General features: G+C 71.3%; 2 protein-coding genes across 2 annotated transcripts in view; one reads left to right on the top strand and one right to left on the bottom strand.

Annotated features, from left to right (window-relative positions):
- Positions 1–733: 733 nt before the first annotated feature.
- Positions 734–12,391, top strand: LOC142596909 (creatine kinase M-type-like; the record flags this gene model as incomplete). Its single annotated transcript, XM_075727367.1, is given in 9 exon segments — positions 734–863; positions 2,724–2,895; positions 6,306–6,336; positions 6,338–6,379; positions 6,381–6,431; positions 8,745–8,769; positions 8,772–8,833; positions 8,836–8,940; positions 12,197–12,391. Coding segments are annotated over 9 exon segments (813 nt in total), but the record flags the coding sequence as incomplete, so codon positions are not given.
- Positions 12,392–16,847: 4,456 nt separating this feature from the next.
- The window catches only part of MARK4 (microtubule affinity regulating kinase 4), a 35,111-nt gene continuing 29,952 nt past the window's right edge, over positions 16,848–22,006 (bottom strand). The window contains 2 exon segments of the mRNA XM_075727368.1: positions 16,848–17,181; positions 20,297–20,341. Of these exon segments, the coding sequence (XP_075583483.1) occupies positions 16,848–17,181; positions 20,297–20,341 (379 nt within the window).

A 22,006-nucleotide genomic window follows, 5' to 3' on the forward strand; every position in this document is an offset into this window, starting at 1 on the left:
GGGTGTGTGCGGGTATTTGGGGTGCGGGTATTTGGGGTGCCGGGGGGGGTTGCGGGGATTTTGGGGTGCCATAGGGGTGGGTGCTGGGGTGCTGGGGGTGGGTGCAGGGATTTTGGGGTGCGGGGGTGTGTGCGGGTATTTGGGGTGCGGGGGTGTGTGCGGGTATTTGGAGTGCCGGGGTGGGTGCGGGGGGGGGGGGTGGTGCGGGTTTTTGGGGTGCCGGGGGTGGGTGCGGGGATATTGGGGTGCCGGGGGCCTTGGGGTGCCGGGGGTGGGTGCGGGGGATTTTGGGGGTGCCGGGGGTGGGTGCGGGCATTTGGGGTGCTGGGGGTATTTTGGGGTGCCAGGGGTGGGTGTGGGGGGACATTGGGGGTGCGGGGGTGTGTGCGGGGATTTTGGGGTGCCATAGGGGTGGGTGCTGGGGGTGGGTGCAGGGATTTTGGGGTGCGGGGGTGTGTGCGGGTATTTGGGGTGCCGGGGGGGGGGGTGGGCGGGGTATTTGGGGTGCCGGGGGTGGGTGCGGGGATTTTGGGGTGCGGGGGTGTGTGCGGGTATTTGGGGTGCCGGGGGGTGGGTGGGCGGGGGGGGGGGGGTGCGGGTTTTTGGGGTGCCGGGGGGTGGGTGCGGGGATTTTGGGGTGCGGGGGTGTGTGCGGGTATTTGGGGTGCCGGGGGTGGGTGCGGGGGGGGGGGGGTGCGGGTTTTTTGGGGGTGCCCCTGACCCGCGCCGGCAGGGGGGGGAGCTGGACCCCAAGTACGTGCTGAGCAGCCGCGTGCGCACGGGGCGCAGCATCCGGGGCTACTCCCTGCCCCCCCACTGCAGCCGCGGCGAGCGCCGCGCCGTCGAGAAGCTGTCAGTCACCGGTGAGGGGGGCGGGGCCACGGGGGGCGGGGCTTGGACCGAGGGGGCGGGGCCTGGCGCTGGGGGGGGGGCAGCTTGGGGGGGGGGGGTGGGGGGCCTGGGGGCAGCGTGGGGGGCAGCTTTGGGGTGCTGGGGGTGGGTGGGGGGCGTGGTTTGGGGTGGAGGGGGCGTGGTTTGGGAGAGAGGGGGCGTGGCTCGGTGGGGCGTGGCCCGAGGGGGCGGGGGCCTGGCGCTGGGGGGGGGCAGCTTGGGGTGGGGGGCCTGGGGGCAGCGTGGGGGGCAGCTTTGGGGTGCCGGGGGTGGGTGGGGGGCGTGGTTTGGGGTGGAGGGGGCGTGGTTTGGGATGGAGGGGGGCGTGGCTTGGTGGGGCGTGGCCCGAGGGGGGCGGGGCCTGGCGCTGGGGGGCAGCGGGGGGGGGGCCTGGGGAGCAGCTTGGGGGATGCTGGGGGTGGGTGGGGGGCGTGGTTTGGGGTGGAGGGGGCGTGGCTTGGGGTGGAGGGGGCGTGGCTTGGTGGGGCGGGGCCCTTGGGGGCGGGGCTTGGCGGGGGGGGCGGAGCCTGGCGCTGGGGGGCAGCGTGGGGGGTGCTGAGGGTGGGTGGGGGGCGTGGTTTGGGGGTGAAGGGGGCGTGGTTTGGGGTGGAGAGGGCGTGGCTTGGGGTGAGGGGCGTGTTCTGTGGGCGTGGCCTGCGGATGTGTGGGCGTGGCCGGTGAGGGGCGTGGCCAAGGGCTGCGGCCGCGGGCACATGCAGATGGTGGGCGTGGCCTGTGGGTGCGTGGGCGTGGCCTCTAGGTGCGTGGGTGTGGTCTGTAAGTGTGTGGGCGTGGCCTGTGAGCCTGTGGGCGTGGCCTGTGAGAGGGCGTGGCCAAGGGCCGTGGCCACCGGCACACGTGGCTGATGGCCGTGGCCCATGGGTGCGGCTTGTGGGTGCGAGGGCGTGGCCTGAGGGGTGTGTGGGCGTGGCCTATGAGTGTGTGGGCGTGTCCTGTGACTCTGTGGGCGTGGCCTGTGACTCTGTGGGCGTGGTCTGTGAAGGGGGCGTGGCCGAGGGCCGTGACCACGGGCACAGGCAGTCAATGGACGTGGCTCGTGGGTGCGTGGGCGTGGCTTGTGGGTGCGTGGGCGTGGCCTGAGGGGTGCGTGGGCGTGGCCTGTGACTCTGTGGGCGTGGCCTATGAGTGTGTGGGCGTGGTCTGTGAAGGGGGCGTGGCCAAGGGCCGTGACCACGGGCACAGGCAGTCAATGGACGTGGCTTGTGGGTGCGGGGGCGTGGCTTGTGGGTGCGTGGGCGTGGCCTATGAGTGCGTGGGCGTGGCCTGTGACTCTGTGGGCGTGGCCTATGAGTGTGTGGGCGTGGTCTGTGAAGGGGGCGTGGCCAAGGGCCGTGACCACGGGCACAGGCAGTCAATGGACGTGGCTCGTGGGTGCGTGGGCGTGGCTTATGGGTGCGTGGGCGTGGCCTATGAGTGCGTGGGCGTGGCCTGTGACTCTGTGGGCGTGGCCTATGAGTGTGTGGGGCGTGGTCTGTGAAGGGGGCGTGGCCAAGGGCCGTGACCACGGGCACAGGCAGTCAATGGACGTGGCTTGTGGGTGCGTGGGCGTGGCTTGTGGGTGCGTGGGCGTGGCCTGAGGGGTGCGTGGGCGTGGCCTGCGACCCTGTGGGCGTGGCCTATGAGTGTGTGGGCGTGGTCTGTGAAGGGGGCGTGGCCGAGGGCCGTGACCACGGGCACAGGCAGTCAACGGGCAGGGCCCGTGGGCGCGTGGGCGTGGCCTGGGGGGAGGCGTGGCCTCGGCCTGCGCCTTCGTGGGCGTGGCCTGCGCCTTCGTGGGCGTGTCCTCGCCCTGACCCCGCCCCCTCCGGCAGCCCTGAACAGCCTGGAGGGGGAGTTCAAGGGGCGGTACTACCCGCTGAAGGCCATGACGGAGCAGGAGCAGCAGCAGCTCATCGACGACCACTTCCTCTTCGACAAGCCCGTCTCGCCCCTGCTGCTGGCCTCCGGCATGGCCCGCGACTGGCCCGACGCCCGCGGCATCTGGTGGGGCGCGGGGGGCACCCACGCCGGGGCGCCAGCGGGGGGGCACCCGGGGAGCGGGGAGGGTGCGGGGGGCACCCACGCCTTGGGGAACCCAACTGGGAGGGGAGCAGGGGGCACCCAAGCGTTGGGGAACCCAACTGGGAGGGGAGCGGGGGGCACCCAGGGAGTGGGGAGGGTGCGGGGGGCACCCACGCCTTGGGGAACCCAACTGGGAGGGGAGCAGGGGGGCACCCAAGTGTTGGGGAACCCAACTGGGAGGGGAGCGGGGGGCACCCGGGGAGCGGGGAACCCAACTGGGAGGGTACTGGGGGCACCCACGCCTTGGGGAACCCAACTGGGAGGGGAGCGGGGGGCACCCAAGTGTTGGGGAACCCAACTGGGAGGGGAGCGGGGGGCACCCGGGGAGCGGGGAACCCAACTGGGAGGGTACTGGGGGCACCCACGCCTTGGGGAACCCAACTGGGAGGGGAGCGGGGGGCACCCAAGTGTTGGGGAACCCAGCTGGGAGGGTACTGGGGGCACCCAAGCGTTGGGGAACCCAACTGGGAGGGGAGCGGGGGGCACCCGGGGAGCGGGGAACCCAACTGGGAGGGTACTGGGGGCACCCGGGGAGCGGGGGAACCCAACTGGGAGGGGAGCGGGGGGGCACCCAGGGAGCGGGGAGGGTGCGGGGGGCACCCAAGTGTTGGGGAACCCAACTGGGAGGGTACTGGGGGCACCCATGTGTTGGGGAACCCAACTGAGAGGGGAGCGGGGGGCACCCAGGGAGCGGGGAACCCAACTGGGAGGGCACTGGGGGCACCCATGTGTTGGGGAACCCAACTGGGAGGGTACTGGGGGGCACCCATGTGTTGGGGAACCCAACTGAGAGGGGAGCGGGGGGCACCCAGGGAGCGGGGAACCCAACTGGGAGGGCACTGGGGGCACCCATGTGTTGGGGAACCCAACTGGGAGGGTACTGGGGGCACCCATGTGTTGGGGAACCCAACTGGGAGGGTACTGGGGGCACCCAAGCGTTGGGGAACCCAACTGGGAGGGGAGCGGGGGGCACCCGGGGAGCGGGGAACCCAACTGGGAGGGTACTGGGGGCACCCGGGGAGCAGGGAACCCAACTGGGAGGGGAGTGGGGGGGCACCCAAGCATTGGGGAACCCAACTGGGAGGGGAGCGGGGGGCACCCAGGGAGTGGGGAGGGGTGCGGGGGGCACCCACGCCTTGGGGAACCCAACTGGGAGGGTACTGGGGGCACCCAAGCGTTGGGGAACCCAACTGGGAGGGGAGCGGGGGGCACCCGGGGGAGCGGGGAACCCAACTGGGAGGGTACTGGGGGCACCCATGTGTTGGGGAACCCAACTGGGAGGGCAGCGGGGGGCACCCAAGCGTTGGGGAACCCAACTGGGAGGGGAGCGGGGGGGCACCCAAGTGTTGGGCGCCAACTGGGAGGGGTGTCCTGGGTGTCAGGGGTGTCCCTGGTGCCATGGGTGTCACAGGTGTCCTGGGTGCCATGGGTATCCTGGGTATCCTGGGTGCCATGGGTGTCCTGGGTGTCCCTGGTGCCATGGGTGTCCTGGGTATCCTGGGTGCCATGGGTGTCCTGGGTGTCAGGGGTGTCCTGGGTGTCCCCTGGTGCCATGGGTGCCATGGGTGTCCTGGCTCTCATGAGTGCCATGGGTGTCCTGGATCTCCTGGGTGCCCCAGGTGTCCTGGGTCTAATGGGTGCCCTGGGTCTCATGGATGCCATGGGTGTCCTGGGTGCCATGGGTGCCCCGGGTCTCATGGGTGTCCTGGATCTCCTGGGTGTCATGGGTGCCATGGTTGTCCTGGGTGTCCTGGGTGCCATGGGTGTCCCAGGTGTCGCGGGTGCCCTGGGTGCCATGGATGCCGTGGGTCTCATGGGTGCCATGGGTGTCATGGGTGTCCTGGGTGCCATGGGTGTCCCTGGGTGCCATGGGTGTCCTGGGTGCCCCGGGTGCTGTGGGCCTCATGGTGCCATGGGTGCAGTGGGTGCCCTGGGTCTCATGGCTGCCCTGGGTACCCTGGGTCTCCTGGGTGTCATGGGTCTCATGGGTGTCCTGGATCTCCTGGGTGTCATGGGTGTCATGGGTCTCATGGGTGTCATGGGTCTCCTGGGTGTCCTGGATCTCCTGGGTGCCCCGGGTGCCATGGGTGCCCCAGGTGTCCTGGGTCTAATGGGTGCCCTGGGTCTCATGGATGCCATGGGTGTCCTGGGTGCCATGGGTGCCCCGGGTCTCATGGGTGTCCTGGATCTCCTGGGTGTCATGGGTGCCATGGTTGTCCTGGGTGTCCTGGGTGCCATGGGTGTCCCAGGTGTCGCGGGGTGCCCTGGGTGCCATGGATGCCGTGGGTCTCATGGGTGCCATGGGTGTCATGGGTGTCCTGGGTGCCATGGGTTGTCCCTGGTGCCATGGGTGTCCTGGGTGCCCCGGGTGCTGTGGGCCTCATGGTGCCATGGGTGCAGTGGGTGCCCTGGGTCTCATGGCTGCCCTGGGTACCCTGGGTCTCCTGGGTGTCATGGGTCTCATGGGTGTCCTGGATCTCCTGGGTGTCATGGGTGTCATGGGTCTCCTGGGTGTCCTGGATCTCCTGGGTGTCCTGGATCTCCTGGGTGCCATGGGTGCCCTGGGTGCCATGGGTGTCCTGGGTGTCATGGGTGTCCTGGGTGCCATGGGTGCCCTGGGTCTCCTGGGTGTCATGGGTCTCCTGGGTGTCATGGGTGCCCTGGGTGCCATGGGTGCCCTGGGTGCCATGGGTGTCCTGGGTGCCATGGGTGCCCTGGGTCTCCTGGGTGTCATGGGTCTCCTGGGTGTCCTGGATCTCCTGGGTGCCATGGGTGCCCTGGGTGCCATGGGTGTCCTGGGTGTCATGGGTGTCCTGGGTGCCATGGGTGCCCTGGGTCTCCTGGGTGTCATGGGTGTCCTGGGTGCCATGGGTGTCCCTGGTGCCATGGGTGCCCTGGGTGCTGTGGGCCTCATGGTGCCATGGGTGTGGTGGGGTGCCCTGGGTCTCATGGCTGCCCTGGGTACCCTGGGTCTCCTGGGTGTCCTGGATCTCCTGGGTGCCATGGGTGCCCTGGGTGCCATGGGTGTCCTGGGTGTCATGGGTGTCCTGGGTGCCATGGGTGCCCTGGATCTCCTGGGTGCCATGGGTGTCCTGGGTGCCATGGGTGCCCTGGGTCTCCTGGGTGCCCTGGGTCTCCTGGGTGCCCTGGGTCTCCTGGGTGTCATGGGTCTCATGGGTGTCCTGGATCTCCTGGGTGCCATGGGTGTCCTGGGTGCCCCGGGTGCTGTGGGCCTCATGGTGCCATGGGTGCGGTGGGTGCCCTGGGTCTCCTGGGTGCCCTGGGCGCGGGTGGGCGCGGCGGGCGCGGCGGGCCTGACGTGGCGGGCGCAGGCACAACGACAACAAGACCTTCCTGGTGTGGGGTGAACGAGGAGGACCACCTGCGCGTCATCTCCATGGAGAAGGGGCGGCAACATGAAGGAGGTGTTCAGGCGCTTCTGCGTCGGCCTCCAGAAGGTGGGGCAGGGCCGGGGGGGGGGCGGGGGGACATGGGGGGACATTGGGGGCGTGGGGGGGCCATGGGGGGACATTGGGGACATGGGGGGGACATTGGGGGCATGGGGGGGACATGGGGGGACATGGGGGGATATGGGGAGATGTGGGGGGGACATTGGGGGCATGGGGGGACGTGGGGGGGACATTGGGGGCATGGGGGGATGTGGGGGGACATTGGGGGGCATGGGGGGGGACATTGGGGACATGGGGGGCATGGGGGGCATGGGGGGGCCATGGGGGGGCCATGGGGGGCATGGGGGGGACGTGGGGGGACATTGGGGACGTGGGGGGGGACATGGGGGGACATTGGGGGCATGGGGGGCCATGGGAGGCCATGGGGGGCCATGGGGGGCATGGGGGGACGTGGGGGGACATTGGGGGACATGGGGGGCTGTGGGGGGACATGGGGGGGGCATGGGGGCACATGGGGGGCCATGGGGGGACGTGGGGGGACATTGGGGGCATGGGGGGGACATGGGGGGCCATGGGGGGATGTGGGGGGGGACATTGGGGGGCATGGGGGGACATGGGGGGACATTGGGGGACATGGGGGGGCATGGGGGGACATGGGGGGACATTGGGGGACATGGGGGGGCATGGGGGGACATGGGGGGGGACATTGGGGACGTGGGGGGGCATGGGGGGGCCATGGGGGGACATGGGGGGGGACATTGGGGGCATGGGGGGACGTGGGGGGTATGGGGGGATGTGGGGGGACATTGGGGGGCATGGGGGGGACGTGGGGGGGACATTGGGGGCATGGGGGGATGTGGGGGGACATTGGGGGGGCATGGGGGGGGACATTGGGGACATGGGGGGCATGGGGGGCATGGGGGGGCCATGGGGGGCATGGGGGGGACGTGGGGGGACATTGGGGGACGTGGGGGGGACATGGGGGGGACATTGGGGGCATGGGGGGCCATGGGAGGCCATGGGGGGGCCATGGGGGGCATGGGGGGACGTGGGGGGGACATTGGGGGACATGGGGGGCTGTGGGGGGGACATGGGGGGGGCATGGGGGCACATGGGGGGCCATGGGGGGACGTGGGGGGACATTGGGGGCATGGGGGGGACATGGGGGGGCCATGGGGGGATGTGGGGGGGACATTGGGGGGCATGGGGGGACATGGGGGGACATTGGGGGACATGGGGGGACGTGGGGGGACATGGGGGGGGCATGGGGGGACATGGGGGGTATGGGGGGATGTGGGGGGACATTGGGGACATGGGGGGGGCATGGGGGGGACATGGTGGGCATGGGGGGGACATTGGGGGCATGGGGGGGGCCATGGGGGGCATGGGGGGACATGGGGGGTATGGGGGGATGTGGGGGGACATTGGGGACATGGGGGGGACATGGGGGGCATGGGGACATTGGGGACAGGGGGATGTGGGGGGGTGTTGGTGGCTTGGGGGCCATGGGGGGCATGGGGACATGGAGGGGGTGGGGGCCACGGGGGGCCACGGGGGGGTGGTGGCAGTGGTGTCCCCAAGCCGTGGGTCAGGCAGTGGTGGGTTGGGGACCCACACGTCCCCCCGCGCCCCACAGATTGAGGAGATCTTCAAGAAGGCCGGGCACCCCTTCATGGGGCCATGGCGGCCATGGGGGGCTTTGGGTGGCCATGGTGGCCATGGGGGGCCTTGGGGTGGCCATGGGGGGCTTTGGGGGGCTTTGGGTGGCCACGGGGGGGTGGTGGCAGTGGTGTCCCCAAGCCGTGGGTCAGGCAGTGGTGGGTTGGGACCCACACGTCCCCCCGCGCCCCACAGATTGAGGAGATCTTCAAGAAGGCCGGGCACCCCTTCATGGGGCCATGGCGGCCATGGGGGGCTTTGGGGTGGCCATGGTGGCCATGGGGGGCTTTGGGTGGCCATGGGGGGCTTTGGGGGGGCTTTGGGTGGCCACGGGGGGTGGTGGCAGTGGTGTCCCCAAGCCGTGGGTCAGGCAGTGGTGGGTTGGGACCCACACGTCCCCCCGCGCCCCCACAGATTGAGGAGATCTTCAAGAAGGCCGGGCACCCCTTCATGGGGCCATGGTGGCCATGGGGGGCTTTGGGTGGCCATGGTGGCCATGGGGGGCTTTGGGTGGCCATGGGGGGGCCATGGGGGGCTTTGGGTGGCCACGGGGGGCTTTGGGTGGCCATGGTGGCCATGGGGGGCTTTGGGTGGCCATGGGGGGCTTTGGGTGGCCATGGGGGGTGGTGGCAGTGGTGTCCCCAAGCTGTGGGTCAGGCAGTGGTGGGGTTGGGACCCACACATCCCCCCGTGCCCCCACAGATTGAGGAGATCTTCAAGAAGGCCGGCACCCCTTCATGTGGACGGAGCACCTGGGCTACATCCTGACGTGCCCCTCCAACCTGGGCACGGGGGGCTGCGCGGCGGCGTCCACGTGCGCCTGCCCAAGCTGAGCCAGCACCCCAAGTTCGAGGAGATCCTCAAGCGCCTGCGCCTCCAGAAGCGCGGCACCGGGTGGGTGCAGGGCGCGGGGGGCGTGGGGCGCGGGGAGTTGTGGGGGGATGTGGGGCGTGGGGGGGGTGCGGGGGGATGTGGGGCATGGGGGGATGGGGGCACGGGGGGATGTGGGGCGCGGGGGGGTGCAGGGGGATGTGGGGCGCAGGGAGATGGGGGGCACGGGGGGATGTGGGGCACGGGGGGATGGGGGGCACGGGGGGATGTGGGGGCGCGGGGGGGGTGCGGGGGGATGTGGGGGCACGGGGGGATGTGGGGCACGGGGGGATGTGGGGCGCGGGGGGGGTGCAGGGGGATGTGGGGCGCGGGGAGATGGGGGGCACGGGGGGATGTGGGGCACGGGGGGATGGGGGGCGTGGGGGGATGTGGGGCACAGGTTGGCACAGGGGTGAGGGGATTTGGGGCACGGGGGGGCGCGGGGGGGATGGGGGGCACGGGGGGATGTGGGGCGCAGGGAGATGTGGGGCACGGGGGGGATGTGGGGGCGCGGGGGGGGTGCGGGGGGATTGTGGGGCACGGGGGGATGTGGGGCGCGGGGGGGGTGCGGGGGGATGTGGGGCACGGGGGGATGTGGGGCACGGGGGGATGTGGGGCGCGGGGGGGGTGCGGGGGGATGTGGGGCACGGGGGGATGTGGGGCACAGGTTGGCACAGGGGTGAGGGGATGTGGGGCGCGGGGGGGTGCGGGGGGATGTGGGGCGGGGGGGATGTGGGGCACAGGGGGGTGCGGGGGGGATGTGGGGCACGGGGGGGATGTGGGGCACAGGGGGATGTGGGGCGCGGGGGGGTGCGGGGGGGATGTGGGGCGCGGGGGGATGGGGGGCGTGGGGGGGATGTGGGGCACAGGGTTGGCACAGGGGTGAGGGGATGTGGGGCACGGGGGGGTGCGGGGGGATGTGGGGCGCGGGGGGATGGGGGGCACGGGGGGATGTGGGGCACAGGGGGGTGCGGGGGGATGTGGGGCGCGGGGGGATGGGGGGCACAGGGGGAAGTGGGGCGCGGGGGGGTGCGGGGGGATGTGGGGCGCAGGGAGATGGGGGGCACGGGGGGATGTGGGGCACGGGGGGATGGGGGGCGTGGGGGGATGTGGGGCACAGGTTGGCACAGGGGTGAGGGGATGTGGGGCACGGGGGGGCGCGGGGGGATGGGGGGCACGGGGGGATGTGGGGCGCAGGGAGATGTGGGGCACGGGGGGGATGTGGGGCGCGGGGGGGGTGCGGGGGGATGTGGGGCGCGGGGGGATGGGGGGCACGGGGGGATGTGGGGCGCAGGGGGGTGCGGGGGGGATGTGGGGCGTGGGGGGATGGGGGGCACAGGGGGATGTGGGGCGCGGGGGGGTGCGGGGGGATGTGGGGCACAGGGGGGATGTGGGGCACGGGGGGCACGGGGGGATGTGGGGCGCAGGGGGGTGCGGGGGGATGTGGGGCGCGAGGGGGATGGGGGGCACGGGGGGATGTGGGGCGCAGGGGGGTGCGGGGGGATGTGGGGCGCGGGGGGATGTGGGGCGCAGGGGGATGTGGGGCGCAGGGGGGTGCGGGGGGATGTGGGGCGCGAGGGGATGGGGGGCACGGGGGGATGTGGGGCGCAGGGGGGTGCGGGGGGATGTGGGGCGCGGGGGGATGGGGGGCACGGGGGGATGTGGGGCGCAGGGGGGGTGCGGGGGGATGTGGGGCGTGGGGGGACATGGGGCACGGGTTGGCACAAGGATGAGGGGATGTGGGGCACCGGTGGGTGTGGGGCGCGGGGGGATGTGGGGCGCGGGGGGGGGGTGTGGGGGGATGTGGGGCACGGGGGGCTGTGGGGATGGGGAGGGGATGGGGGGCACGGGTGGGTGCCGTGGGGTGCATGGTGGGTGCGTGGTGGGTACCATGGGGCACATGCTGGGTGCTGTGGGGCACCGTGGGGTGCCGTGGGGTGCCATGGGGCACTGAGGGGTGCCATGGGGAGCTGTGGGGCGCAGTGGGGCGCTGAGGGGTGCCATGGGGAGCTGTGGGGTGCAGTGGTGTGCCTGGTGGGTACCGTGGGTGCTGTGATGGGTACCGTGGGTGCCATGGGGCACGTGCCGGGCGCCGTGGGGCGCCGTGGGGCGCCGTGGGGCACTGAGGGGTGCCATGGGGCGCCGTGGGGCACTGAGGGGTGCCATGAGGAGCCATGGAGCACTGTGGGGGTGCCTGGTGGTTCCCATGGGGTGCATGGTGGGTACCGTGGGTGCATGGTGGGTACCGTGGGTGCTGTGGTGGGTGCCATGGGACACGCGGTGGGTGCATGCCGGGCGCCATGGGGTGCCATGGGGCGCCGTGGGGCACTGAGGGGTGCCATGGGGAGCTGTGGGGGCGCAGTGGTGTGCCTGGTGGTTCCCATGGGGTGCATGGTGGGTACCGTGGGTGCGTGATGGGTACCGTGGGTGGTATGGGGCGCGTGCCGGGCACCGTGGGGCGCGGTGGGGCGCTGTGGGGCGCCGTGGGGCACCGAGGGGTGCCATGGGGAGCTGTGGGGCGCAGTGGTGTGCCTGGTGGTTCCCGTGGGGTGCATGGTGGGTACCGTGGGTGCTGTGATGGGTACCATGGGTGCCATGGGGCGCGTGCCGGGCGCCGTGGGGCGCTGTGGGGTGCCGTGGGGCACTGAGGGGTGCCATGAGGAGCCATGGGGCACTGTGGGGTGCCTGGTGGTTCCCATGGGGTGCATGGTGGGTACCGTGGGTGCTGTGGTGGGTGCCATGGGGCACGCGGTGGGTGCATGCCGGGCGCCGTGGGGCGCCGTGGGGCACTGAGGAGTGCCGTGGGGCACTGTGGGGTGCCATGGGGCGCTGTGGGGCACCGAGGGGTGCCATGGGGAGCTGTGGGGCGCAGTGGTGTGCCTGGTGGTTCCCATGGGGTGCATGGTGGGTACCGTGGGTGCTGTGATGGGTACCGTGGGTGCCATGGGGCACGTGCCGGGCGCCGTGGGGCGCCGTGGGGCACTGAGGGGTGCCATGGGGAGCCATGGGGCACTGTGGGGTGCCTGGTGGTTCCCATGGGGTGCATGGTGGGTACCGTGGGTGCTGTGATGGGTACCGTGGGTGCCATGGGGCACGTGCCGGGCGCCGTGGGGCGCCGTGGGGCACTGAGGGGTGCCATGGGGAGCTGTGGGGCGCAGTGGTGTGCCTGGTGGTTCCCATGGGGTGCATGGTGGGTACCGTGGGTGCTGTGATGGGTACCGTGGGTGGCGTGCCGGGCGCCGTGGGGCGCCGTGGGGCGCCGTGGGGTGCCGTGGGGCGCTGAGGCCCGGCTGCCGGCAGGCGGGGTGGACACGGCGGCGGTGGGCGCCGTGTTCGACATCTCCAACGCCGACCGGCTGGGCTCGTCGGAGGTGCAGCAGGTGCAGGCGGTGGTGGACGGCGTCAAGCTCATGGTGGAGATGGAGAAGGCGCTGGAGCAGAACCAGCCCATCGACGCCATGATCCCCGCCCAGAAATAGGGCCCCCACCCATGGGTGCCCCCCCGCCCACCCGCAATAAACCAGCTGGGCCCCAGCCGAGCCGCCCCGGGAGTCCTTGGGCTTGGGGGGGGGGGGGGGTGGGGGGTGGTCCCTGTGTTGACTCGTGATGGGTGGGGGGTGGGGGGGGTCCCATAGGCATTGGCGATGGGTGGGGGGGAGGGTCCCACAGTGATTGGTGATGGGTGGGGGGGTCCCATAGGGGTGGGGGGTGAGGGGGGGGGTCCCATAGGCATTGGCGATGGGTGGGGGGGTCCCCATGTTGACTAGTGATGGGGGGGGGGTCCCATAGGGGTGGGTGATGGGGGGGGTCTCATAGGGATGGGTAATGGGGGGGGGGGGGTCCCACAGCGATTGGTGATGGGTGGGGGGTCTCATAGGGATGGGTGATGGGTGGGGGGGGTCTCATAGGGGTGGGTGATGGGGGGGGGGGGTCCCATAGGCATTGGCGATGGGGGGGGGGGGTCCCACAGCGATTGGTGATGGGTGGGGGGTCCCGTAGGGATGGGTGATGGGGGGGGGGGTCTCATAGGGGTGGGTGATGGGTGGGGGGTCCCATAGGGATGGGTAATGGGGGGGGGGGGGTCCCACAGCAATTGGTGATGGGTGGGGGGTCCCATAGGCATTGGCGATGGGGGGGGTCCCATAGGGGTGGGTGATGGGGGGGGGTCTCATAGGGATGGGTGATGGGGGGGGGGGGTCCCACAGCGATTGGTGATGGGTGGGGGGTCCCATAGGGATTGGTGATGGGCGGGGGGTCCCATAGGGGTGGGTGATGGGTGGGGGGGGTCCCATAGGGGTGGGGGGTGGGGGGTCCCATAGGGATTGGTGATGGGGGGGGGGGGGGTCCCATAGGGGTGGGTGATGGGTGACAGGGGGTCCCATAGGGATGGGTGGTGGGGGGGGGGTCCCACAGTGATTGGTGATGGGTGGGGGGGTCCCATAGGCATTGGCGATGGGTGGGGGGTCCCCATGTTGACTAGTGATGGGGGGGGGGGGGTGTCCCATAGGGGTGGGTGATGGGGGGGGGGGTCCCATAGGGATTGGTGATGGGGGGGGTCTCATAGGGATGGGTGTTGGGTGGGGGGTCCCATAGGGATGGGTGGGGGGGTCCCATAGGGATGGGTGATGGGGTGGGGGGGGTCCCACAGCAATTGATGATGGGTGGGGGGGGGTCCCTATATCAATATATGATGGGGGGGGTCCCTGTATGGATTTGGGGGGGGTCCCTGTATGAATTGGGGGGGGGTCCCCCTATATCAATATATGATGGGGGGGGTCCCTGTATGGATGGGGGGGGGGGGTCCCTGTATGGATTGGGGGGGGGTCCCTGTATGGATTTGGGGGGGGGGGGGTCCCTGTATGGATGGGGGGGGTCCCCACACAGACGCGAGCGGGCGGGGGTCCCGGCAGCGCTGGTGCCGCCGCGAGGTCTCCTATGTTTATTTGGGGGGGGGGGGGGGGTACAGACCGGGGCCGGAATAACTTAAAAATTTGGGGGGTGGGGGGGGGATCCGGGGGTGTCACCGGAGCCCCGGGGCCGTATGTACGGGGGGGGGGGGCGGGGGGCTCCGGGGACCCCAGGGTGCGGCCGGGGGCACCCAGGGCTGGGGGGGGGGGGGGCGGTGCCGCAGGGCCCCAAATTGGGGTGCTGGGGGGGGGGGGGCTGGGAACGGCGGCCCCGGAGTCCCCAAGATGGTGGCTGGGGGGGTCCCCGCGGCGACGTCCCCAAATCCCGGGGCTGGGGGACCCCAAATCCCAGAGCCGACGTCCCCGGGGTCCTGGAGTTGGGGGACCCCAAGGTCCCGGATCCGATGTCCCCGGGGTCCCCAAGCTGGGGGACCCCAAATCCTGGAGCTGATGTCTCGGGGGTCCTGGAGTTGGGGGACCCCAGGGTCCCGGATCCAATGTCCCTGGGGTCCTGGAGCCGACGTCCCCAAATCCCGGGGCTGGGGGACCCCAAATCCCGGAGCCGATGTCTCCAGGGTCCTGGAATTGGGGGTCCCCAGGGTCCCGGAGCCGACGTCCCCAAGGTCCCCAAGTTGGGGGACCCTGAGATCCCAGAGCCGACGTTCCCCAAATCCCGGAGCCGATGTCCCCGGGGTCCCCAAGCTGGGGGTCCCCAAGGTCCCGGGGCTGATGTCCCTGGGGTCCCGGAGTTGGGGGACCCCAAGGTCCCGGATCCGATGTCCCCGGGGTCCCCAAGCTGGGGGACCCCAAATCCTGGAGCTGACGTCCCTGGGGTCCCGGAGTTGGGGGACCCCAGGGTCCTGGAGCCGACGTCCCCAAATCCCGGAGGGGATGTCCCCGGGGTCTCCAAGCTGGGGGACCCCGAGATCCCAGAGCCGACGTCCCCGGGGTCCCGGAGTTGGGGGACCCCAGGGTCCCAGATCCGACGTCCCCGTGGTCCCCAAGCCGGGGGACCCCGAGATCCCAGAGCCAATGTCCCCAAATCCCGGAGCTGGGGGACCCCAAATCCCAGAGCCGACGTCCCCGGGGTCCCGGAGTTGGGGGACCCCAAGGTCCTGGAGCCGACGTCCCCGGGGTCCCCAAGCTGGGGGTCCCCAAGGTCCCGGGGCCGATGTCTCGGGGGTCCTGGAGCCGGGTGCCGGAGCCGGTGCAGCCTTGGGGGTCCCAGGGGCCGGAGCTGACACCCTTGGGGGGGTCCCAGCGCCGACACCGCCATGGGTGCCGGATCCGGTGCAGCTTTCGGGGGTCCCAGCGCCGACACCACCCTCAGTGCCGGATCCGGTGCAGCTTTCGGGGGTCCCAGCGCCGACACCACCCTCAGTGCCGGAGCCGGTGCAGCTTTTGGGGGTCCCAGCGCCGACACCGCCCTCGGTGCCGGATCCGGTGCAGCCTTCGGGGGTCCCAGCGCCGACACCGCCATGGGTGCCGGATCCGGTGCAGCTTTGGGGGGTCCCAGGTGCCGGATCTGACACCCTTGGCCAATCCCAGCGCCGACAGAGCCCCGGGTGCCGGATCCGGTGCAGCTTTCGGGGGGTCCCAGCGCCGACACCACCCTGGGCACCAGATCCGGTGCACCCTCGGCCGATCCCCGCGCCGTCACCGCCCCAGGTGTCGTATCTGGTGCAGCCTTGGCCGATCCCAGGTGCCAGCTCTGACGCCCTCGGCCGATCCCAGGTGCCGGATCCGGTGCACCCTTGGCTGATCCCCGCACTGCCACCGCCCCGGGTGCCGGATCTGGCGCATCCTTGGCCGATCCCAGGTGCCGGATCCAGCGCATCCTTGGCCGATCCGCGCACCACCACTGCCCTGGGTGCCGGATCCGGCGCACCCTCGGCCGATCCCAGGTGCTGGATCCGGCACATCCATGGCTCATCCCAGGTGCCGGATCCGGCGCACCCTCGGCCGATCCCAGGTGCTGGATCCGGCACATCCATGGCTCATCCCAGGTGCCGGATCCGGTGCACCCTCGGCCGATCCCCGCGCTGCCACCGCCCTGGGCGCTGGATCCGGTGCGCCCTCAGCCGATCCCAGGTGCCGGCTCCGGTGCACCCTCGGCTCCGGTGCATCCTCGGCCGATCCCAGGTGCCGGCTCCGGTGCATCCTCAGCTCCGGTGCATCCTCGGCCGATCCCAGGCGCCGGCTCCGGTGCACGCTCGGCTCCGGTGCACCCTCGGCCGATCCCAGGCGCCGGCTCCGGTGCATCCTCGGCCGATCCCAGGCGCCGGCTCCGGTGCATCCTCAGCTCTGGTGCATCCTCGGCCGATCCCAGGCGCCGGCTCCGGTGCATCCTCGGCCGATCCCAGGTGCCGGCTCCGGTGCATCCTCAGCCGATCCCAGGCGCCGGCTCCAGTGCATCCTCGGCCGATCCCAGGCGCCGGCTCCGGTGCATCCTCGGCTCCGGTGCACCCTCGGCCGATCCCAGGTGCCGGCTCCGGTGCACCCTCAGCTCTGGTGCATCCTCGGCCGATCCCAGGCGCCGGCTCCGGTGCACCCTCGGCCGATCCCAGGTGCCGGCTCCGGTGCACCCTCGGCTCCGGTGCATCCTCGGCCGATCCCAGGCGCCGGCTCCGGTGCATCCTCGGCTCCGGTGCACCCTCGGCCGATCCCAGGTGCCGGCTCCGGTGCACCCTCAGCTCTGGTGCATCCTCGGCCGATCCCAGGCGCCGGCTCCGGTGCATCCTCGGCCGATCCCAGGTGCCGGCTCCGGTGCACCCTCAGCTCCGGTGCACCCTCGGCCGATCCCAGGTGCCGGCTCCGGTGCACCCTCGGCTCCGGTGCATCCTCGGCCGATCCCAGGCGCCGGCTCCGGTGCATCCTCGGCCGATCCCAGGTGCCGGCTCCGGTGCACCCTCGGCTCCGGTGCATCCTCGGCCGATCCCAGGTGCCGGCTCCGGTGCCTCCCCCGGGCGCGCCGCAGCCCTCGAGGCCGGGGTGGGGGGTGCCGGGGGGTCCCAGCCCCGCCGCCTGGCTAGAGCTGAAGCTGCCCGGCCACGCGCGCCAGCGTGGCCCGGAAAGCTCCGGCGCTGCCGGCCAAGCGGCGGAAGAGCACGCCGTGAAGGCCGAGGCGTTGCAGGCGGCAAACTTCGGCTTCGAAGTGGCAGAAGTGCTCGCCGGGGGCCCGGTCGTGGGTGCAGGCCAGCAGGAAGGGCCGGGGCTGGCGCGCGCGGCAACCGGCGGCCAGGGTGGCTCGCCGCAGGGCCGCCATCACCGCCTCGGCCGGCCGGGCGCTCGTCACCCGCACGGGCCAGGGGCATCGGAGCAGCCGGGGTTGGGCTTCCTTTTGATCCCAAGGTAGATGGCAACTGCGGCGGCGGGGGGAGACAGGCCGTGGGGCGGGGGCGGCGGGGGCGGGGATGGGGGCTAGGGGGCACCTGGGGGGCGGTACGGGGGCTATGGGGCCATTGGGAGTGGCTATGGGGGCTATGGGGCCATTGGGGGTGGGTATGGGGGCTATGGGGGCACTGGGGGTGGCTATGGGGGCTATGGGGCACTAGGGGTGGCTATGGGGGCTATGGGGGCATTGGGGGTGGCTATGGGGGCTATGGGGCACTAGGGGTGGCTATGGGGGCTATGGGGCCATTGGGAGTGGCTATGGGGGCTATGGGGCACTAGGGGTGGCTATGGGGCCATTGGGAGTGGGTATGGGGGCTATGGGGGCACTGGGGGTGGCTATGGGGGCTATGGGGGCATTGGGGGTGGCTATGGGGGCTATGGGGCACTAGGGGTGGCTATGGGGCCATTGGGAGTGGCTATGGGGGCTATGGGGGCACTGGGGGTGGCTATGGGGGCTATGGGGCACTAGGGGTGGCTATGGGGCCATTGGGAGTGGCTATGGGGGCTATGGGGGCATTGGGGGTGGCTATGGGGGCTATGGGGCACTAGGGGTGGCTATGGGGGCTATGGGGCCATTGGGAGTGGCTATGGGGCCATTGGGAGTGGCTATGGGGGCTATGGGGCACTGGGGGTGGCTATGGGGGCTATGGGGCCATTGGGAGTGGCTATGGGGGCTATGGGGGCATTGGGGGTGGCTATGGGGGCTATGGGGCACTAGGGGTGGCTATGGGGCCATTGGGAGTGGCTATGGGGGCTATGGGGGCACTGGGGGTGGCTATGGGGGCTATGGGGCACTAGGGGTGGCTATGGGGGCTATGGGGCCATTGGGAGTGGCTATGGGGGCTATGGGGGCATTGGGGGTGGCTATGGGGGCTATGGGGGTGGCTATGGGGGCTATGGGGCCATTGGGAGTGGCTATGGGGGCTATGGGGGCATTGGGGGTGGCTATGGGGGCTATGGGGCACTAGTGGTGGCTATGGGGGCTATGAGGCCATTGGGAGTGGCTATGGGGGCTATGGGGCACTAGGGGTGGCTATGGGGGCTATGAGGCCATTGGGAGTGGCTATGGGGCCATTGGGGGTGGCTATGGGGCCATTGGGAGTGGGTATGGGGGCTATGGGGCCATTGGGGGTGGCTATGGGGCCTATGGGGCACTGGGGGTGGCTATGGGGGCTAAGGGGCCATTGGGAGTGGCTATGGGACACCTGGGGGGGGGGTGGGGGCTGTGGGGCACTGGGGGTGGCTATGGGGCACCTGGGGCGGGTGTGGGGCACTGGGGGTGGCTATGGGGGCTAAGGGGCCATTGGGAGTGGCTATGGGGGCTATGGGGCACCTGGGGTGGCTATGGGGCACTGGGGGGGGGTATGGGGGCTATGGGGCACTAGGGGTGGCTATGGGGGCTATGGGGCCATTGGGAGTGGCTATGGGGGCTATGGGGGCATTGGGGGTGGCTATGGGGGCTATGGGGCACTAGGGGTGGCTATGGGGGCTATGGGGCCTATGGGAGTGGGTATGGGGGCTATGGGGGCATTGGGGGTGGCTATGGGGGCTATGGGGCCATTGGGAGTGGCTATGGGGGCATTGGGGGTGGCTATGGGGGCTATGGGGCACTAGTGGTGGCTATGGGGGCTATGAGGCCATTGGGAGTGGCTATGGGGGCTATGGGGCACTAGTGGTGGCTATGGGGGCTAATGAGGCCATTGGGGGTGGCTATGGGGGCTATGGGGTCATTGGGGGTGGCTATGGGGGCTATGGGGCACTAGGGGTGGCTATGGGGGCTATGAGGCCATTGGGAGTGGCTATGGGGCCATTGGGGGTGGCTATGGGGCCATTGGGAGTGGGTATGGGGGCTATGGGGCACCTGGGGTGGCTATGGGGCACTGGGGGGGGGGTATGGGGGCTATAGGGCCATTGGGAGTGGCTATGGGGGCTATGGGGCACCTGGGGGGGGTATGGGGCACCTGGGGTGGCTATGGGGCCATTGGGGGTGGCTATGGGGCCATTGAGAGTGGGTATGGGGGCTATGGGGGCATTGGGGGTGGCTATGGGGCCTATGGGAGTGGGTATGGGGGCTATGGGGCAGCAGGGGTGGGTACGGGCACTATGGGGCACGGGGGGGTACAGGCGCTATGGGGCAGAGGAGCAGGTATGGGGGCTATGGGGCAGAAGAGCGGGTATGGGCACTATGGGGCAGAGGCAGGGCTGGGTGCTATGGGGCAGAGGAGCAGGTGTGGGCGCTATGGGGCAGAGGAGCGGGTATGGGCACTATGGGGCAGAGGCAGGGCTGGGTGCTATGGGGCAGAGGAGCAGGTATGGGGGCTATGGGGCAGAGGAGCGGGTATGGGCACTATGGGGCAGAGGCAGGGCTGGGTGCTATGGGGCAGAGGAGCAGGTATGGGCGCTATGGGGCAGAGGCAGGGCTGGGGGCAATGGAGCAGAGGAGCAGGTATGGGGGCTATGGGGCAGAGGAGCGGGTATGGGCGCTATGGGGCGGAGGGGGTAATGGGCACTATGGGGCAGAGGAGCGGGTATGGGCGCTATGGGGCAGAGGGGGTAACAGGCGCTATGGGGCAGAGGGGGTAACGGGCGCTATGGGGCAGAGGGGGTAACGGGCGCTATGGGGCAGAGGGGGGTAACAGGCGCTATGGGGCAGAGGGGCGGGTACGGGCGCTATGGGGCAGAGGGGCGGGTACGGGCGCTATGGGGCAGAGGGGGGTAACGGGCGCTATGGGGCAGAGGGGCGGGTACAGGCGCTATGGGGCAGAGGGGGTAACGGGTGCTATGGGGCAGAGGGGCGGGTACGGGCGCTATGGGGCAGAGGGGCGGGCGCTATGGGGCAGAGGGGGTAACGGGCGCTATGGGGCAGAGGGGCGGGTACGGGCGCTATGGGGCAGAGGGGGTAACGGGCGCTATGGGGCAGAGGGGCGGGTACAGGCGCTATGGGGCAGAGGGGGGTAACGGGCACTATGGGGCAGAGGGGCGGGTATGGGCGCTATGGGGCAGAGGGGGGTAACGGGCGCTATGGGGCAGAGGCCGGGCTGGGCCCCCCAGAGCACCCATGGGGGGGCACCCCCCAGCACCCACCTTGTGAGCGCAGGTCCCCCGATTCTCTCAGGTTCGTCTGCGACCCTGGGGGGGGGGGGGGGGGGGCAGAGGTTGGGGGGCGCCCATTTTGGGGGGGCACCCATTTTGGGGGTCCCTGGGCCCCCCCCACCCCCGGGGTCGGGCAGCACCCAAATGTGGGTCCAGGGTCCATTTTGGGGGGGGGGGCACTGCTATGTTGGGGTGCTACCCCCCCCCCCCCGTGCTGAACTTGGGGGGTGGCACCCACTGGGGGGGATGGGCAGCGCCCCGAAATCGAGAGGGGGGGTCCCCACCCCTCCCCCCCCCCGGGTCACGCCCGATTTGGGGGGCACCACGAAGCCGGCGGCCATTTGGGGGGGGGCGTCAGCCCCTCGCGCCGTGGGGGAGCGCGACCACGCCCCGGCCCCCCAAAAACTCCCCCAGCCCCCCAACCCCTCCCCCCAAGCCCCCCAAACCCCCCCCGGCCCCCCAACAACCCCCCCAGCCCCCCAACCCCCCCCCCAAGCCCCCCAAACCCCCCCCCGGCCCCCCAACAACTCCCCCGGCCCCCCAACCCCCCCCCCAAGCCCCCCAAACCCCCCCCGGCCCCCCAACAACTCCCCCGGGCCCCCAACCCCCCCCCCCAAGCCCCCCAAACCCCCCCCGGCCCCCCAACCCCCCCGGCAGCGGCGAAGGCTGAGAGGCAGAAAAGAGAGAAGGGACAGGAGCAAAGCGAGGCGGGCGCCGGCGGCACCGGCACTGGGGGCACTGGGGGCACTGGGATGGGTGCTGGTGGCACTGGTGGCACTGGGACAGGGACTGGTGGTGCTGGGATGGGCGCTGGCAGCACCGGGATGGGCACCGGTGGCACTGGGATGGGTGCTGGTGGTGCCGGGATGGGCGCTGGTGGCACTGGGATGGGCGCTGGTGGTGCCGGGATGGGCGCTGGTGGCACTGGGATGGGCGCTGGTGGCACTGGGATGGGTGCTGGTGGTGCCGGGATGGGCGCTGGTGGCACTGGGATGGGCGCTGGTGGCACTGGGATGGGTGCTGTGGTGCCGGGATGGGCGCTGGTGGCACTGGGATGGGCGCTGGTGGTGCTGGTGGCACTGGGATGGGTGCTGGTGGTGCCGGGATGGGCGCTGGCAGCACCGGGATGGGCGCTGGTGGCACTGGGATGGGTGCTGGTGGTGCTGGTGGCACCAGGATGGGCACTGGTGGTGCTGGCACTGGGACAGGGACTGGTGGTGCTGGGATGGGCGCTGGCAGCACCGGGATGGGCACCGGTGGCACTGGGATGGGTCCGGTGGTGCTGGTGGCACTGGTGGCACCGGGATGGGCGTTGGCAGCACCGGGACGGGCACCAGTGGCACCAGGATGGGCACCGGTAGCACTGGGATGAATGCTGGTGGCACTGGGATGGGTGCTGGCAGCACTGGGACGGGCACTGGTGGCACCAGGATGGGTGCTGGTGGCACTGGTGGCACCAGGATGGGCACTGGTGGCACTGGGACAGGGACTGGTGGCACTGGCGTGGGCACCAGTGGCACTGGGATGGGACTGGTGGCGCTGATGGCACTGGGACAGGCATCGGTGGCACCAGGACAGGGACTGGTGGCACTGGGACGGGCGCCAGGACAAACACCGGCAGCACCGGGGTGAGCACTGGTGGCACTGGGACGAGCACCGGGATGAACACCGGCAGCACCGGGGTGAGCACTGGGAGGGACA

The sequence above is a fragment of the Pelecanus crispus genome, unplaced genomic scaffold (genome assembly GCF_030463565.1).
Source record: "Pelecanus crispus isolate bPelCri1 unplaced genomic scaffold, bPelCri1.pri SCAFFOLD_212, whole genome shotgun sequence".
In the NCBI taxonomy this organism is placed as follows: Eukaryota; Metazoa; Chordata; class Aves; order Pelecaniformes; family Pelecanidae; genus Pelecanus; species Pelecanus crispus.